The 20060-nt window shown below is 40.8% G+C and overlaps 2 protein-coding genes and 1 pseudogene across 5 annotated transcripts in view; all 3 read right to left on the bottom strand.

Annotated features, from left to right (window-relative positions):
* The window catches only part of LOC308489273 (multidrug and toxin extrusion protein 2-like), a gene marked incomplete at both ends in the record, with an annotated part of 41218 nt that extends 38834 nt beyond the window's left edge, over positions 1-2384 (bottom strand). Inside the window, 2 exon segments of the mRNA XM_081030159.1 lie at positions 1787-1929; positions 2306-2384. Of these exon segments, the coding sequence (XP_080886285.1) occupies positions 1787-1929; positions 2306-2384 (222 nt within the window).
* Positions 2385-2823: 439 nt separating this feature from the next.
* Positions 2824-3230, bottom strand: LOC308488583 (fatty acid-binding protein 5-like; annotated as a pseudogene). Its single transcript has one exon. The product of its transcript is annotated as a fatty acid-binding protein 5-like (transcript).
* A 438-nt stretch (positions 3231-3668) lies between these two features.
* SLC47A1 (solute carrier family 47 member 1) overlaps positions 3669-20060 on the bottom strand; it is a 47045-nt gene continuing 30653 nt past the window's right edge. For 2 of the 3 annotated variants that reach the window (XM_081028469.1, XM_081028470.1), the window contains 7 exons: positions 15268-15376; positions 15074-15149; positions 12307-12376; positions 11956-12088; positions 8602-8696; positions 7781-7853; positions 5159-5869 (listed from right to left, as the gene is read on the bottom strand). In XM_081028469.1, the coding sequence (XP_080884595.1) occupies positions 5646-5869; positions 7781-7853; positions 8602-8696; positions 11956-12088; positions 12307-12376; positions 15074-15149; positions 15268-15376 (780 nt within the window). In that variant the 3' untranslated portion in view covers positions 5159-5645. Of the gene's footprint in view, positions 5870-7780; positions 7854-8601; positions 8697-11955; positions 12089-12306; positions 12377-15073; positions 15150-15267; positions 15377-20060 lie in introns of all 3 variants that reach the window. The other variant, XM_081028468.1, reaches the window with a different exon arrangement.

Raw genomic sequence — 20060 nt, 5'->3', positions numbered from 1 at the left:
ATAAAACCATATGTAGATTTCAGAATTGCATAGGTGTGTAAATGTACATAGATTGAAGTATTTGTAGGATATTTGCCAAAAAGTTAATAGAAGTAACTTTAGAGGGGGAGGGACTAAATTTTAGCGATTTTTTTCACTTTTTTCAAATATTTTTCTAGATAAAATTTCTGTATATGTTTAACCTATATAATCTTTTTAAAAATAATTAAAGTTTGGGAAGTAATGCACTATTATGGAAATATACTTAATAATACAGAAAGATGTCCATTATACATTGATAGGTAGGGAAAGAAGTTAAAGATACAGTCTTTTTTGTTTAAAAAAAGTATTATATAAATAAAAATGACTGAAATGGTGCAAAAAAAAATTACAGAAAAACTGTTAAAAATATTCATAGTTTACACCATGCCAACCTAGAGCTAACTTTGGCTCAAGTTACATGAAGTCCTTTAGAGCCATGTTCAGCTTACCCTATAAAAACTATCTCAGGATGCCCTCAGGTACAAACCGCTGAGAAGCTGAGTGCAACAGCTCAGGAGACACCACATATGCTCAATGCTGCGCCTTCCCTGGCACATAACCCTATTCTCTCTCTCCCAGGCTTTGGGTTTGAAGGCAGATTCATCCATCATATATCCACCCATCCACTCATCCATCCATCCATCCATCCATCCATCCATCCATCCATCCATCCATTTTCTCTTTTCTCTCTCTCTCTCTCTCTCTCTCTCTCTCTCTCTCTCTCTCATTTAAAAAATTTTCAGGGTACCCACTATATAGCAAGCACAATGCTGAACCACAGGGATTCAAAGACTGAAAGGGTTCTAGCTATTTTCCCTAAGGAGCTCAGTGTCTAGTAGGGAAACCACTATGATTATAAATTGGGTGGACGAGATGGGAAACAGAGCCAGGAGTAAAACTCCTCGACAGAATCTGCCTCTCCTCTGATTATGCTAGCACACCAACTTAGAGCTCCCAATCCCATGGCAGGCAATCAGGATGGAGAGAAACAATGTGGAGATAGGATGAAGAAGAATTCTGGCTTGAGTAGAGGGTAGTGTATTTGGAAACAGTTCAGAGTGGAAAAAACTGATAAGCTTAGTTTTGGTCAAGCTGAGTTTGAGACGTCTGGGACATAACCAACATTTGAGTCTGACCCTCAGGAGAGAGATGTGGGCTTTCAACATGGCGGGCGCAGAAGCTAGGGAGCAGGTGTACCTTGGTAGAAGTTGAGGCCAAGAGGCCTCTGAGGAGTAGGGGTTATCTCAGGGGCAGAAGAACATACACCAGAGTGAAGATGAGCAGCCAGAGCAGTGGTGAGAACATCAGGAGCTCCTGCAATGGTGGTAGCTGAGGGAGTGTTGGGAGAGCAGGGAGAGGCCCAGTGCATTAAGGACTTCGAAGTGGTCACCTTGTGGCATACATAGGAATGGAAATGCATCAGTGGGTGCTGAGTCAAGAGTGGGGTCAGGACAGGGAGCGCAAAGAACACTTTCAGGAATCTTGGCTTGAAAGAGAGGAGGTAGCGAGTTGGAGGTGGGGTGGTGGGTGAAGGAGGATAGTTTTAGGGTGGGAAACAGCAAACAGAAAAGAAAAAGGGAAACATGATCCCTGATCAGATAGGACAGAATTAGTAAAGCCAATTCTCCTTGCATTTCTAGCTGTCAGAAGCATAGTATGTGACAAAGAAAAGGCAACAAAAAACATGGAGTGGACAGTCCTCTAGAGTGTCGCTAATATGAAAGGTAACTGACATAAAAGATAAGTGGCGAAGGGTGGTCCTCACCTGAAACATTAGTGTGTCATAAGCATAGGCCAAGCCAGATCCAACTGAAATCCCACTAACTTTCACAACCTGCAAAGAACAGCAGACAAGGTACGGCAAGCATCCAGGAGATGAGGTGAGAACAGTCACTATCAAACAGCTCCCTTCAAACCAAAGAATGGTGACAAATATCTCTAGGAGCAATTGTACACTTGAGGCTCTTTATTTCAGACCAAATGAGTGTCCACATCTATCCCTGTCAATTCTCAAACAAAAATGTACGTTTTAACGGATCACGATCACCTTGTGTCAAGCAGGGGAGCTTACAACTTAGTTTTTCTTTAAAAACACAGTGTGTTACAATTTCTATATTTAAAAGTTAAGTTGTGGTTAATATAAGGCGATGCCCTGATCTGTGATGTGCATTTAACAATAATAACACTAACAGCAAACATTACTGAGCATGTGCTCTATGCAGGCATTGTCCCAAGCCCTTCACATACATAGTGTTACAATCACTACTCCTGTTTTATGGGTCACCTTGAGCAAGTCGCAGAAAGTTTAGGTCATTCCGATGGTAACGCGTGAGGACGAGCAGCCAGAGCAGTGGTGAGAACATCGGGAGCGCCTGCAATGGTGGTAGTCGAGGGAGTGTTGGGAGAGCAGGGAAAGCCCAGTGCGTTAAGCACTTCCAAGTGGTCACCTGGTGACATGCATAGGAATGGAAATGCATCAGTGGGTGCTGAGTCAAGAGTGGGGTCAGGACAGGGAGAGCAAAGAACTAAAACCCCCAGGCTTTAGTCCTCCAGTAAGGAATGAGATGAGTTGTTTGTTGTTGTTGTTTTGTTTTGGTTTGGTTTTTTTTAGCATAAACACATTTATTAATAACCAAAGGGACGATCTTAATTAACCATTTGGAAATAGTTGCATGTAAAATGTTTGTGATAAAGATAACTGAATACAGTGATGGAAAAAAAAAAAGCATGGAGAGATTTGCTCATTGAACTGAGCCTGTTTACTTGCGCAGCTAATTCCTGTCCAGAAGGATGATGGAGTTTTTACTCTACTTTTTCATAGACCAGAGTACAGTTGACATTGTTCATGACGCATTCCACCACTAGTTTCCCATTTTCCACTCTTCTTGTTATTGTGCTTTCCTTGCCATCCCATTCCTGATGTTGCACTAATGCGCTGTTGACAAAATTGCACAGTCTGAATTTTTCTGCCATCAGCTGTAGTTTCTTCAAACTTCTCTCCCAGGTTACATGAAAACTGCTGTTGTTTTCAACGTGCTCTCAGTTTTTAGGGTGAGGTGTTTCCCGTCAGAGGTGATGACACAGTCTCGTTTGGCCATGGCACCCATTTTTCGCACAGTCATCCCTACGCCTAATTCCTTCATGTACTCATCAAAGCCTCTGCTCTCCACTAAGTGCCATCTTCCTACCAGCTGCTGAATGTAGGCCATGGTGGGCGTGGGCTGCGCGCGGGGTGAGAGGAGCAGAGTGCGGTGTGGAGAGGTTGGCTCAATGAGATGAGTTTTGTGTCATCCTCTCGCCCAGTCCTCACCCAGAGCCCTTGACAACCCAGGGCACAGATGGCAACCCACAGGTAAGGGTCAGATCCGGTTTTGCAACAGAATGGAGGGAGGGGAGCTGAAGACCCTCGTCTTCATCCGGGTCTCACATTTAGCAGCTATGTCACCCCCAGGTGAGCTAACTTCTTGCCTGACCAAGACCACAAACTCTAGCCCCCAGGGGTCAGTGACAGACTACATACAGAGACCCCAGGGAGGCGCCCATGCCAAGACACCTGCTCTGATTTTCACCCCAGGGAAGTGTCAGAGCTAAAGCTTAAGAAACTCCTTGGCCTTCCAGAAAAAGAAAAAGATGACACATGTCAATTTCTGAAAAGTTTTGTATTTTTTAAAATGTCACATGAGCCATTTGGGGTGGGGGACTGATAAACTGACTGACTTTGCTTGGCTTGGGATGCTCTTCTTCCTCAGTGGCTTAAAGTCCATCTGACAGTCAAGTCAGACAGAACTGCTTTGATCAAAGTCAACAAGGTTTTACCAAGCTGAACTCTGATGTCATTCTTTCCCCTTACAATGGTTGACTATATAATAAAAGATGATACAACAATTACTACTATGTATGTCAGAAAAATAAAATGTGCCAAAAGTTGGGTTATTCCAATATCCTTCCTTTGCACCTCCAGAGCATTTTGCTGGCATTTCTGGTAACATTTCTCCCTCTGCCTCGGTTTAGGGCTGTTTTAGAGTTTATTCCCCTGGGGGTGGGGGTGGGGGAGATGAACTCCTTACTGCACTAATTTGCTGCTGGTTGGATGAGCCTCCCTATCCGGACTGTTGCTGCCAGGCCAGGGGAACAGAAGGTAGTGTGAGAAACCTCTAGAAAGCTAGGTGTCCAGTGGGGAGGGAATGAAGAGGGGGTGTGCGGTCTCCCTAACAAAGAGCTGGACAGGGGGTGCATTGCTGGGGCCCAATCGGGAGGGCCATGTTCAGTGCAAGCCTTTATCTTCTCCTTGGAAAATGACCCTCCACTTACAGACCCACAAAGCATGAAGCACTGAGGGCAGAGATGCCTTAAGGCAGACTTGGCCAAAGTCTGCCCTTGGTTGTTTCTACTCACTGCAGCTAAATTTTCTGATATTGTCCATTATCTGTTCTTTCAGGGCAAAAGCCATGCCTAGTTTTTGTATCCATCCCAGCAGCCTGCGTACTTAATATATACTCAGACTTACTGAGTTAACCTTGTGGACCTAGGCCTGGGAAGATTAAATCCAACTACGGTTACTACTTAATCTACAGCAGCTATTGAGACGTTGTACTTGGACTCTCCCTCTCAGAGGAATTTACCAATGGTTGTTTGGACTCCCACAGCTCCAAAGATTTTCCCAATTATTTTTGAAGGCCAGGGAGAAGGGAGCATTCATAAAATCTCTTTTTGAGATGCGCCCACACAAAACTACCTGGATATATACCATGTCTGCCACCAAAACCCCGTGTCTTTTTAAAGACAAGAATAGGAGATAAATAGGGCCTGCCAGGATCCAGTCTCCCCATTCCTAGCTGCCTCTTTTCATTTCAGCTGCCTTCCAACTTTATAACCCCTTCTTTTTTCTATCAAAATAGGAAAGGGCCTGACTTTTTCCTTCAGTTAGCTTTTCAAACACTTTATTTCTCTCCATGGGATTCCTACCACAATAGAAAAATGAAATGCAATTCCCAGTGGGGCCTTAGCCTTCAGCTTCATCCCTCTTAGCTTCTGCCAATCCGTGTCAGTCCAAAAGGATATTATGACAGGTCCTTAACAGGAAGCATGCTAATTGATGCCATTGGTCTTCGTTCTTCTGAATAAGAAGAAATAATGTCTCTCCCCTTTTCATTTATTAAGTATCTCCAGTGCCATGAGTGCCTGAAATTTGACCCCAAATGAATATTAACAAATGCTGTTTCCCGTTGAATAATAATCTAAGGCACAAGAAAAGATATATTGTAACATATATTTTAAATAGTTCAGACAGTAACAATCCTTAAGCAGTCAGTACAAGGGTTTGTGTCTAAAAAACAGGAAGCAGAGTATCAAAGCCATAGATGGATGAAGTCACTACACAGTGGTCCTTGGTTGAGACAGTGGTGGATGAATTATTACTCTAATATAATCTTTAAGACATTATCTTGGACTACAACATAGTATTTACCTTAGTTCCTTTTCCTCATTAGAAAATATACCTTTGAACTCTCAGTTCGAAGTCCATGGGCACAGTTGAATTACCTTAACAAAACAAAATCCTGCCTTTGGGCCTATGGATTTTTTGTGAGCTCAAAAGTATCACTTGACCTGACTCTCTTGCCACATCACTGAATTCTGACATATACTCTCACTAAAATCCCCACTAGCAAGATTGAAATGACTCCCAGGAGCAGGAAACCTCGCCGCAGCACCAACTGTCTCTTTGTCAACTTTGTCATGTCCCTTGGATGGACCCGAAGACCTTCTTGGTGCATCTGCTGATCCAACTGGGCCTTGTCTTTTTTTTCAACATTTCTTGTTAAAATTTCTCCATGGTTTTCAGGACCCACTGAGGGGGAAAAAAACTTAGTTAGCAGCTTAAAAGGATTTTGTTTTTCTATCAGTATAAAAGATATATAAATGTGATGTGTACATGTGCACTAGCTGAGAGAAAGTTTATTCAGAAGCAGTTGCTACAGTAGACAAATAAAAGAAATTCTATCTCAGAGTGCCTCTCCATTCACTCACTCACACTGACTGGATCCTACTGTTGTAGGATCCTCCAGGGAGCTCTACCTCATCACAACAACTAGAGAAGTGCGGTAGCTATCTCAGTTAAGATTCATCAGGAAAATTTTCAAGGGGCCAATGCCCATATTACCATTTCAGAAAGAGAATAAGGCCAATGGAGGAGAAAAATAACCTAAGAAATAATTTAAGGTCATTCACAGAACTGAAGAGAGATGTGAATCTTTATGCCAGAAGGTCTACTAAGTATCCAGCAGGATAGTGATTCAGACCTAGATTTGGTCTCAGAACACTTCAGAATAGTAAGAATAAGGAAAATATTCTAAAAGCTTCCAAGGAGAAAAATATAGGCAGATAACCTAATGGAGCAAGAGTAAGATTGGCATCAACTTCTTAATAAGCATAAGTGGATACTAGGAATGTTACAGTGCCCTTGTCCTGAGAGAAAATAATTTTGAATAGAAAAATATCTGCTGACACTTGCACAATGCTTACTTTGAGTCAGGCACTGCTCTCAGCACTTCACATGTGTTAGCTCACTTAACTGTCACAACAATAGTATGAGGTAAGTACTATTATCCCAACTTTACAAATGGTAGATGGTAGAAAACTTGGACTAACCCCTTCTCTGCAGATAATTATGAAGGCTGGATTAAAAAAAAATGAAAAGTATCATCTTAAAGGTGTCAGAGGGTTAACAGTGTAATGAAAAGTCACCAGGGCAAGCTGGAAACCCAGAGAAGTGAGCGAGGTTTTGGGGCCGCTTTTGACCTGAGATTCTCCATCTGGGCCGAGCAGTACTTTGGAGAGCTCAGCACCTACCAAAGTAAACCCCTCTGTACTTCAGGTTGAAACTCTGAAGGGCTGCATCCAAGAATTAAGGATGAACCAGAAGTAAACCAGCCCTTACACTGGTCACCTTGGGGTCAGCCAGGTAGTACAGAAACCTCCATTTCTGAAATTACTCTGGACTGCTGGTAACCCTAAGTGTTCAACAGAAGCAAAGGAAAATCCTCTCTGTAGACAAACAATATCATCTTAGGCCTCAAATTACTTTGACAAAAATTTTCAAATACAAAGTTTGGAACACAAAAGATAAACAGGCACATGGGTGACAACATGAATGAGAACTGGCAGAAACAACAGAATTGACCACTGACTAATTCATCCAATGTATGAGTTCAAAGGGGTTTTAGTTATAAAGGGGCAAGAGAATTAGTGTAAGTGCACAACTAACTGCCTCAGGAACTGGGAACCTAGGGGATTACTAAATTGACAGAGGGAAAATGATTAACACATTTGCATGATGTTCACCAGAAGCAACAGTCAAAACAATAATCTGTGTAAAGCCCACGTGCGTTTGCCTGGCAAACAAGGGAACCCCATTGAAACAAATATACAAATGTCAGTTTCCAAAATACAGTCAAAGCACAGGATCACCTGAGAGAAGTCTGTGGTCTGCTTGTATGAGCACCATAAATTAACCAAGGAATTGGCTATTTGCAGCTTTTAATCATCTACAACAGTATGTTAATATATGCAATTAGAGCAACAAACTTCAAGTCCGTTTCCCTTAAATTGGGTGTTTCTTGACTCTATTGTTTATTTCTGAAACATTATTGCCTTATTTAAATGGGAGCTCACAGCAGCAAATCTAGTTGTGTCCCACAAATTGCCTCTCCCGGACCACCTCGACAGTCCTGTTCCAAGAGTGGAGGCACTTATATCATACCTGGATAAAGTAGGTCCTGAGAGAGAGTTCCATCCTGGGACATGTTTAGTTTCATATTGGCATGTACCTGGGCCTAGAAGATGAAATGCAAAGTAAATCCACAAGCTTTACCATAGTATTGTTAACATATTTGACTTGACTTCCCAGTTTAGGAAAAGCCAAGCCATTTTCTTTAACTGACATGTAACGTTGGAACTTCTCTAGTTCACAAGTATGGAATCATCCTTCATAATGATTGATGTGGGGTTGGTGGGTGGGGGAAGTTTGGACAGAAAAGCACAAGCTGAGAGGGAAGACTGGGACCAAGATCATTTAGAAGTATCCCTTCTTTTTCCTTCATCTCTTTTATCTATCACCTATTTTTCAGACCCCACATTGACCCTAGAAAGTTGGAGAGAAATATGCATACAAATAACAGAATATTTTGGGATCATAAAAAATTATCAGGATAAATTTGACAGCAGTCCACCTTTCTCTCCAGCTCCAAATCTTGTCCTGAAATTGGTTTTCAGGCACAAGAGCGGTAGCCTAGCATGGGATAAAAGGGGAAAGGAAACCCTTATTTTTCTATTCAATGAATAAACAACGGGGAATGGATAAAGCAAGGGTCATCTGGCCCCTCACATCTGAATTAAATGCAGTTAAAACATAACAACAAAAATGTAGTAGTCCTGATAAAAAGAGAAAAGAACCTTCCAAAATGAGAAAGAGAGAGAGAACGAGAGAGAGAGAAAAAGAGAGAGCGAGAGAGAGCACTAAAGCTGATTCTGTTTATTTTCTAAGAGAGGAACGACTACTGGGACAGCAATGAGCATAGTTACCTGTTGACAGGCTTTTTCCCAATTTAGCCGAGCAATAAAGCCTAGAAAACACACAGCTTGACAGATCGTGCAGATGATGATCCCTGACCACAGACCTAGAAGTGGAAATATTTAATAGAGGTTATTTCAGTGGGAAACCAGCTGCCCTTGCATAGTATATTTCTCATACCTCACTTTTGAGAATCTGCTTTCATGGCTGAGGTGGAGCCAGAGATCTCTATCCTGCTCTCTCCTTTGGTTTCCAGAAGGTTCTGGGATTCCCAGTGCTCCCTGAGGCTACTTCTTGGGGTTTTGGATCTCAGAACAAATGTTCAGAATCATACTACTTGGCTACTAAGTAAAGTGACAATTACAGGGAAATAAAATTTCCAGGACAAACAGCCTCCTATTTCTAATAATACTATCAAACTACTGTGCCCTATTTTCCTCAAAAAAGTGGACTAACCTTTTAAAAATGCAGAAGTCACCAGCCATCTAAAGTGCTACAGCTGTCTCTCTGGGAGCTACCTGCAGGATCTTACTTGCTTCAAATACAAACTTCAGGAACTCCCAGGGCAGGGTTATCTCAGAAAGATGATTACACAAAAGGAGAGGCTGAGCGGGAATGGAAGATGGGAAAAGCCTTGTACATCTCAAAGCACCATACAAACTCTACCTAATAAACCCACACAAAAACAGAGGGAGACCCCAAGGGATGAGGGGTTTTTGTTGTCGTCGTTGTTTTTGTCAACAGTGAACTAATGACAAAATCAGAAATTCTAACAATAGCTGTGAGAGAATGAATATACAAAGGTCCACCCCTGCCTTCCTTTTGTGCTGTTCACATACACCACACACATGACCGGTGGGGAGACCCACAAAACACGCGGCTCAAAAGGTTGTACCAGGCAGGAGGTGGGGTTGCAGAATGGCGATGAAGGTGACATTGAGAGAACAGCTCTCAGGTCATCCCCCATGTATTGCCCTCCGTGAATCCTGCCAATTGTGTAGGCTAAGACAGTGGGCATTGCTCCAAGATGTGTGCAGCCACCACAACGCTCCCACAAATTCTGTTAAGAGTCATACCAATCACATATATATACACATATGCTTTCTCTTTCAAATCCAGTGTTCCCAATCCAAACAAACTACGAGCTCACCCTACCCATCTTAAATGGAATATAAGCAGCTATCTTCAGCTGTAATTTGAAAGTTATGAATTAGATTTCCAGTAATTTCACTATACAATATTTAAAAGATTTCTGTTTGACTCATCCTAAGAATCCTAAAGCAGGATAATTCTCAGAATTCCCTGGGCAGCGCCCAGGAATTTGTGTATTTGAAAAACCTCCCAGGGAATTATGGTGGCCATTATAATTTGCTGGAGCTGTCCATGAGAACTTGTGGCACTCTGATGCTCCTTTGGGAGTCATCCTGCAAACCCTACCAGAGGTGACACAATATTCAAAACGAGTTAGTACTATACTTTTTCCTAAGTGGTGGGCGGCAGGATTGACTGTAGTCTTCTCACCGAGGTCTCACCTCCCCAGAGTCCCCAACACCATTTTTTTATTGAGATGTAAATGACATATAGCATTATAATCATTTCAGGCATACAATATAATGCTTCAATTTTTGACTCTCCCAAAACCTAACTACAGTTGGCCCTTTGCATCCTTGGAAAATAGTATTTTCCATCTGCAGTTGGGAAACTGCTGTTGGGAATATGAAAATACTGTTCTTAATCCATTTGGTTGAATCCATGTATGCGAAATCTGTGGATATAAAGGGCCTACTGTGGTTATTGAAAAAAATTCACATATAATTGAAACTGTGCAGTTCACATCTGTTGTTCAAGCGTCCAATGTATTGTGAAATGATCACCAATAAATCTAGTTAAGATTCATCACCACGCATAGTTATAGCTATTTTTCTTATGATGAAAACTTTTAAGATCTGCTCTCTTAGCAACTTTAAAATATACAATGTAGTATAATTAGCTATAGTCACCATGCTATACATTGCATCCCCATGACTTATTTATTTTATAACATTAAGTTTGTACCCCAGTATTTCTTTTAAGTGATTCCTAACTCCCTGTGCTTTGCACCTAGTAGGCATGCTTTATTAAATAAACTAATGGGCCTAGTACAGCACTTGGGACATAAATACATCTATATTTTTAAGTGGATTCCTTTAATATTTTCCTTAGCTTTGCAATTGCCAAATTTAAAATACGAGTAATGCCAGAAACTCAGCTAAATAATTTTCTGCACCATGATGCAAACCCAGTGAACTTTGCATTGGCAACTCCATTCTTTGAACATCTCATGTATTTTTCGTTAAAATATTATTGAACTTGAGAAAAATGTGCAATATCATGGGACACATCGGACTGGAAGCTCACTCTAGGTATCAGATGACTTCTCATTGCTTCTGAGTCTGCCTAGTACTGATGGATGAAAACAAACCAGGCTTAAGTCAGTCACTACTTCACCCAAAGATAATTTGTTCAAATTTTAATATAATAATTTATTAACTGCCAATGTATTCTAAATTATTATTTTACAAATCAAAGCTGGGCAGTCATTTCTTTCCTTACTTTTTAAAAAGTTAGCTCTGGTAATTTCAGATCCTGTGGATTAAGTTCTTTCCTCCAAATGTAGTAAGGTGATAAAAGGGTCCCATCCACCCCTGCCTTCTTTCTGTGCTGTTCACACATCATACCCATAGCCTTGTGGGGAGACCCACAAGACACAAGGCTCAACAGGTTGTACCAGGTGGGAGGTGGAGGTTGCAGAATGGCGATGAAGGTGACATTGAGAGCACAGCTCTAGGGTCATCCCCTATGCATTGCCCTCTGTGAATTCTGCATGGGCTAAGACAATGGGCACTACAGACAAGTTCTGTAAGAATCACACAAAGGCTGTCCTACATATTCCCTTGTCTCAACTCCAAACACTCCAGTATGGCCTCAGTCAGTCCTGCAGTCTCACTCTCAGGGTCTCACCATACAAGGGCTGTCACCAAAGGATAGAGGTACGTTTCTGAATGCTTTCTCAGCATTCCCTGCTGTTACCAAGTTTGAAGAAGTGAGCATTCAACAACATAGGATAGGGAGATAAACAGTAATGTCACATTGCTCCACTCAAGTATGTCAGTGTGGAAGATGGTCCATCTGGGCCAGAGGGGCATGAAAATGCAGCCCTGAGTCCCTGGCTACCTCCTGCACCCTCTTGCTCTCCCTGACAGGGCATAGAGTAATGTGGGAGACCTCCGAAGTCCCACAGCTCTTGAAAAAAGCCTATGTGCTCTGACAGTGGTTTCTGGGGCCTGCAAATAAATCATTTCTACCTGTCCACAGTTAAAGCTTACCAATCACTCCCAGTCTGGTTGCAAACATCAGCGAAATCCCGATGGGGAGACCAATCACATAGTACCCAATGGCGTTGAAAATGGCTCCAACTTTCTGATTTCCACTTCCCCTCAGAATGCCACCACTTGTACACTGTAGACAGATAACATCCATCAGTGTGAACGGTGCTGATGCTTCTGAAAGACTCCAAATCCCTCACCTGTCCCATTCCAGGGGACTCTGACTTCAAATTTGTGATCAGTTGCCAGTGTTCTTGTTGCCACCGCCCCTCTCCTCCATTTAAATTTACCATCATCAGAAGAAACACATAGATCACAAAAGTGCTTAAGGGAATACTGCATAATACTTACAGCAAGACCTTCAAAGAGGTGGGAAACAGCATAAATCGGAACCACTTGAGCCACAAGAGCAATGATTTCTCTGTTAGGAAAATAAGGCACATGGTGATCAGGAGGAGACAAACATTTGGAAAAGTGAACTCTGCAGTTCCCCAGTGATGGCATTTGGCTTCTGTGTGTAACTAAAGAGGCTCATGCCTTCTAGCCAACATCCTATTCAGGGACAACCCGACTGTTTTGGGCCTGTAGAGGAAACCAACTCTACATTGTATCTCATGACTTTTAGAAAAAAAAATATATAGTCCATTTGGTTAATGTAGACAACTAAATCAAATGATTTGATCTCCTCTCCTCCCCCCCACAAAAAACAAATACAATTTTGATTATAGTGTCATCCTTCTTTTAACATGATTCCACATGAGTTTCATTGTGTGTCCGAATGAAGCACAAGAAAATAAGAGTTATGGTTCTCCTTATGGAACCAAGGTTGGAAGTTCTAAAGGCCATAGATATAGTTTACAGAATTTTCCTTGTTTCCTAGAAATGGGCCCTAACCTCTAAAGCTGGAGAGTTGGATTTTAATGCCTACACTGTAAGGGAAACTAGAAAAATGATGTCATTGACCAGGGGAGGCAAAAAATTCATAATACCCTTGAGTGATTAACAGATAAACCTAGAGCATTGTCTGGCAATAAATATCTGTTCAATGAATTAATAAGAAATCCAACACTGAACAAGATGATTACTCCCCCCCGCCCCCGCAAATAAAGGAGAGAAATACAGTTCTTTTATTCAAAATTAGTTTTATTTTTTTGAGTAGGTAACATGCAAATGGTTAAAAGAAGTCAAACAATACGAAAAAGAAATTGAGAAAAATCTTCTTCCACTCCTTTCCCAGTCCTCCCATTATGACCACCAAGCCAACCAGGTAACAATTTTTATCACTGTCTGTATTTGTGCAGTGTTTATGAAAATATAAGAAAATACAGATATGTATTCTTATTTTCTCCTTTTAAACTGTAATATTTCATATGATAGCATTCTCTATATGATAATCTGCATTTTTATTTTTCCACCTAATATATTACATTCACTTTTATACTCCATCAAACTATATTATTTTTAATGTGCTGCTGAATTCTGTCCACTAATATTTTTTTATTTTAAAATTGATATTAATAAGTGACATTGGTCTGTGATTTTTTTTATTGTGCAAACTTTGTCAGAGTTTAGTACCAATGTAATATTTGCTTCATAAACAGAATGTGGAAATTTTCCTTTTTCTGCTTTAAAGGTAAGATTTTTATAAAGTCTTCCTAAAGGACTTTATAAAAATTCCTCTGGGATTGGTGCTTTTTGAAATTTTTAAATTTTTTTTCTTACTTCATCTAAGGAAATGAGCCTTTTTAGATCTTCTGTGCTTTCTAGAGTAAGTTCTGATAAATTGTTTTCCTAGAAAATATTTATTCCTTCCAGGTTTTAAAATTTACTTGCAAAAGTTGTGCAAAATAGTCTCTTATGCTTTAAAAAACTATTGTTTTTTACTAATTTCCCCCTTTTTTACTTTGCTTGGAGGTGCTCTCTCCCTTTTTTCTCTTTGACTAGGTTAGGTATGTATGTCATTGTTAGAATCTATGTCATTGATTCCGCCAATTTCAGTTAATCCTAGCCAGCTTACAAATAATTTGATTTTGCAAGCTTTCTATGTATCCTAATTTCATCAAAGGTATAGTCTGTGAGCCTTTTATTTTTCATTGTTCCTGCTCTGCATGGTTTCCGGAAGTGGACAGATTCAGAAGCAAATGTTTACCATATTCCTACTGAAGCCATCAGTGCAGGATACACTTCTGATAAAGTGAATTCTAATTCCCTTTGAAGAAAATAAGAACAATTTCTGGTTGCCTTCCTACTCATTCTGAAGTGAGGGACAGTTAAACATATTATTTCCCCACTGCAAAATGGCTGAGGCTGAAAGATGACAACCTAATATCAGAAGTCAAAAGACAGATGGAGGAAGAACGGACTGTGAAACTTAGTTATGTCCACTCCACCTGCTTTTTGAATCCATGGAAGTCAATTTACATTTTATAACTGTTGATGAAATAATCCCAGATAAGAGGTGTCCCCAAAATGTATCTACATAGTCAGAATGCACAAGCTAGCCTCACTGATAAAAGCAACAAAACCAACCAAACAGAATCTGCATGGTTAAAGGGATTCATCTTGCTTAAGATGTCTTCTTCAGTAATTAATCTGATAATGTGATTTTTAAAGACAGATCATTGGTGAGATTTTAACTTCAATTCAGTTTGACAAATATATTATGCAAATACTACAAAGCAGGTACTCTGGCAGATTCTGAGATGCCAAGGTGATTCTTGCCATTGGAACAATATATATATATATATATATATATATATATATATATATATATATAACTGAATATATATATATATATATATATATATATATATATATATATATAACTGAAAATGTTATCATGGTACCAAAAAGGAAGTTTCCTTCTTTAAAATACATGAGTATCCTGACCACCAGAAGCATGTATCTCCACCAATGCCCATTAAATTGGCACTTTAGATTATAAATTAGTTCCTATAGCTAATCAGTTCTTCCCAGGTAACATCAGTCAGTTTCTGACATTGCAAATTATTCAGGAACCCTCTAAGATGCAACAACCCCAGGATGCCCAAGGTGAAAGCATCTGTTCAACCATTTTTTTACCACAGATTTCACATTTCAAGGAAATCTCAGCACTCACCGATCGGTAGTGAAAATGTACCCCACAAGATCCTTACAGCTTAATAGCAGGACACAAAAGGTTACAGCACAGAGCTCTGGGGGTAAAATGACAAAGAAAGAGCACAGTGAAAAAGGAGGTCTATGAGGAACAGGGAACCGGGTTTTCTGGACACAGACTGCTTGGGTGAATCATTGACTAAAAAGTCTAAGCACCTGTGACCAGCACGGAGACTACTGAGGACCTCTTGGCCTGCTCGATGTGTCCGGCACCCAGCGCATTCCCAATCCGGACACTGGCAGCCACGCTGAAGCCTGTAGGTATCTAAAAGGAAAAGGAAACAGTGAGAGAGAGCATGGAACAGGGAAGCAGCCCTGCCTCTTGGCTCCATCCTGAGCCTCACTATGCACCTTCACAAGGGAAGAGAAACCAGGTAAATCATGCTTTTATCAGCCCATTGATAAAACTTGGTCCTAAAAGTTATGAGAAGACTAATTTGCAACATCCCCTTGTCTAGCTGGGAGCCCCCAGGCTAACAAAGAACCTGGAACCCCAGGCTGTGATCCTTATCACACACCTGGCTTTTCTACATAAAGAGCTTCCAACCTGTGCACTGGGAGGCTCTGCACAGTCACATTTGCCTTCTGGGTGTGGAAGGGTGAACTGCCAGGAGTCCAGCTAGGTCTGTTCTGAAAGCCCATCAACGGATCAAGTTTAGAAGACAGAATCCGAAAATGGTGACCTTCCCCACCGCCACTCTAATCCCTCAAAAACGTTGGATAAAAAGAACTTAAGAAAACAGAAGGACACATACCAACCTGATAGCAATGCTACCCTTCTTGTGAGGGGATGGGTGGGGACAAAGCAGATACAGGAAAACAGTATGGCACTGTGGTTAGGAACAGGAATTCTGAAGCCAGACTGCATGGGTTCAAATCCTGACTCAGCCACCCATCAGCTGTGTGACATTGAGCAGGTTGCTTACCCTCTTCACACCTCAGTTATCTGTAAAATGGATCTCATAATAGTAGTAGCTACCTGTTAGGGTTATTGTGGGGATTCAATGAATCCATACATGCTAACTGCTTAGGATAGTGCCTCACACATAGTAATTGTTCAGTAAAGATCAGCAATTATTATTATCTAAAAATTTGTCACTTGAGAAATTACTGTTAATTAAGAAAAAAGATTCATCACTCTTTTAATGTGAATTTTGGCTTATGACCAGGATCACTAAAAGACAAGCTATAGAAAATCTGATACACAGAATAAGGTATATAAAAGAAATGGGAGACTGAGTCCCTAGTGGGAGCAAACACAGGAGTTGCCCAACAAATTATTTATTAGTCACAAAAGGAAAGAGAGTAACTTGGTGGAGAAACCTGGCAGACAGTACTTTAACCAAGCAATCAGTTAATATCACCAATAATGGAACAAATCCACATCATGTGCCTCCGGATATGATGGACAAGAATGACATAGTGTCACTTCTGTGGTATTCCTGCCAAAAATGTAGAGATAGAATGTGTTCATAAGGAAGTATCAGCTACAAAAATTTGACGGAAAGTCTGTATATAATAGTTTCTATTCTTCTAAAAGATCAAGGTCAAGAAACACAAAGAAAGGCTGAGGATCTGTTCTAGATCAAAGGACATTAAAGAGACAGGACATCTTAATGCCAGCGGGAAAAAAGTTATAAAGGACATTATCAGAACAATAGATGGTATTTGAATATGGACTGTAGCAATAGATAGATAGATAGATAGATAGATAGATAGATAGATAGATAGATAGATAGATAATATAGGGCAAGCAAATGAGGTAAAATGTAAACAATTCGTTAATCTGAGTAAAGTGTAAAAATCTTTTGATTAGGGAGAAACATAAATATAAATTCTTATAAGCCTGTTGGAAAGCATATGGAAATATATGCAAAAGATTTAAAACTGTAATTAAATTTCACTTTTAGGGATTTATCTTAATGAAATAATCAAAAATGTATACAAAGATATTCATCCTAAGATGTTCATTGAAGTTTTATTAAAAATATTGAGGACGTCATAGGAATGGCGGCAGCGAGGTGGTCTTCTTGAGTTCTCCTCCGGAACTCACCACAAATTGGACATCTATAACCCATCAAAGGACTCTCTGCTCATGACACAGAACAGCTAAGAGACTGGTACGAGGATTACTTGAAAGTGTGCAAATTGGGCAAGCAGGGGAAGTGGGAAGGGAACAGAGTGAAAACCAAGGCAGCATCCGAGGCTGTGGAGATGCAGGGGTTCCCAGGACAGAACAGAGACCACAAGAGCCAGGAGGTGGGCTCTTTCCCTGCATCCTACAGCTGATCTCTTCTGCCCAGAGAGCAGCATATGCAGCATTTGAGGCAGTAACCTCAGCTGAGACCTCCAGCTGGGCCCTTGGTTGGACAAAGGACTTAAACACCATACCTGGGCCCCTCCCCCCACTCTCCCAATCCTACCCCCACCCTTCCAGGGACTCAAGCTGGCTCCTGAACTGAGGAGTAGTGTCAGATTACAGAGGAGCTGTAGCACTCAGGATCTGGGAAGACACAGCTTGCAGCTCTGACCCAGAGAAGAGGCTGGGAAGAGTGTGATACTGCTGGGCTGGGAGAGAGAAGACTCCTTCATTCCCAGCACCCACCTTTTCTAGCCTGCCTAGGGCATGGCAATTACAACTGCGGAGATACTCCCAAGGGTCAGCAGCAGAGGCAGCAGATGTAGCTCTGGGCTTTCAGCAGCTCAGAAATCTCCCGCCCTACACACACACACACACACACACACACACACACACACACACACACACGGAAGAAGTGCCCTCAGACTCAGGAGACCGCGGTATAGAGCAGAAACTGCACTGACTTTGTAAAAACTACCATCCAGATCTCATAGCCCCACTCATCTAAAACTGCAAATCCCAGGGTCACTCTGGGCACCAGATGACCGGCTCTGCCTGCACAAGATACAGAGGACTCTTTGGTACAGCAGAGGACAACCTGGAGATTACTTGATGGGCTTAAGCCAAGACTGGCACTGCTTTTTTTGTTTTGTTTTGTTTTTGTATTTTTGATATTTTTGCCTGTGTTGAGTGTGGATTATTGGTTGTTTTTACATGTGAGTGTATTTGGTTTTTTCTTTGTTGTTGTTGTTATTGAGCTTGGTGATTTGCTTTGTTCTGAAATTGCCAGGGCCCAGCTCAAGAGGCACAAGATTCAACACACCCAGAGACCAACTCCAGACCAAACCAGAGTATTACCAGGTTTGACCTACAAGTGACACACCCAGAGGGAATTCTCTACAAGCACAAGAGCCCATAGGGGCCAAGCCTCATTTAAGTGGTCAACGCTCATGCAGCAGAACATGCACTGTGGGCAGAGCCAAGTCTCACAACTAGTCAGACTAGGAGTCAATCCCAACTACTCACAAGCCAAAAGCAATTAAAGATCAACTATAACAGGACAATATACACAACACAAGAGTCACCTTTGGAGCACACGCACAGGAAAAGAAGGAAGTGGTTCAAGTCAAATAGAAAGGACACATACTACATAAGATAATACAGCAAAAACCAAGAACCCTAGGGGATCTACCTAGCAATACATCAAAGCAAACACAGAGAGTCAGCCAGAATGGGGAAACAAAGAAACATGTCCCAAATAAAAGAACAGAAGAAACCTCCAGAATTGGAACCAAATGAAATAGAGGTAACCAACCTATCAGAGACAGAGTTCAGAACACTGATGATAAGAATGTTTAAGGAGCTTAGTGATGACATAAAGAAGGATAGATAAATCATAATGGACAACTAGCTAGAACTAAAGAATACAATAACTGAAATAAAGAACACACTTGAAGGAATTACCAGCAGGCTAGATGAAGCAGAGGATTGAATCAGCAACTTAGAAGACAAGTTAGCAGAGATCACCCAAACGGAACAACAACAACAAAAAGAATAAAAAACAATGAAAATGATTTAAGAGACCTCTGGGATAACATCAAGTGCAACAACATGCGCATCATAGGAATACCAGGAGGTGAAGAGAGAAAGCAAGGAATTGAGAACATATTTGAAGTAATAATGACTGAAAACTTCCCTAACCTGATGAAGGAAACCAACATACAAGCCCAGGAAGTGCATAGAGTTCCAACCAGGATAAACCCAAACAGGCCCACACCAAGACACATTATAGTTAAAACGGTAAATGTTAAAGACAAAGAGAGAATCCTAAAAGCAGCAAGAGAAAGACAGCAAGTTACACACAAGGGAACTCCTATAAGACTATAAAATGACTTTTGTACAGAAACTTTGCAGGCCAGGAGGGAGTGTCAGGAGGTACTCAAAGTGATGGAAAACAAAGGCCTACAACCTAGATTGTTTTATTCAGCAAGGCTATCATTTAAAATTGAAGGAGAGAAAAAGAGCTTCCCAGAAAAGAATAAGCTAAAGGAATTTATTACCACCAAGCCAGCATTGCAGGAAATATTAAAAGGGCTTCTATAAACAGAAGAAAGATGAAAACAATCTAACTACAGATTTTAAAAATGGCAATAACTATGTACCTATCAATAATCACTTCAAATATAAATGGATTAAATGCTCCAATCAAAAAACATAGGGTGGCTGAATGGATAAGAAAACAAGACCGATGCTTATGCTGTTTGCAAGAGACCCATCTCAGATCAAAAAATTTTAAGAAATTACTATGAGCAACTCTATGCCAACAAATTAGACAATCGGGAAGAAATGACAATTTTCTAGAAGCATACAACCTTCCAAGGCTAAGTCAAGAAGAAACGGAAAATCTGAACAGACTGATTACCACCAGGGAAATTGAATCAGTAATCAACAAGCTCCCAACAAACAAAAGCCCTGGACCAGATGGCTTTACAGGTGAATTTTACAAAACATTCAAAAAAGAATTATCACCTATTCTCCTCAAGCTATTCCAAAAAATCCAGAAGGAAGGAAGGCTCCAAACACTTTTTAT

The sequence above is a fragment of the Rhinolophus hipposideros genome, assembly GCF_964194185.1.
Source record: "Rhinolophus hipposideros genome assembly, chromosome: 20".
Classification (NCBI taxonomy): Eukaryota; Metazoa; Chordata; class Mammalia; order Chiroptera; family Rhinolophidae; genus Rhinolophus; species Rhinolophus hipposideros.
Note: the sequence above shows the minus strand (reverse complement) of the source record. Positions and strands in the feature narration are given on the sequence as shown.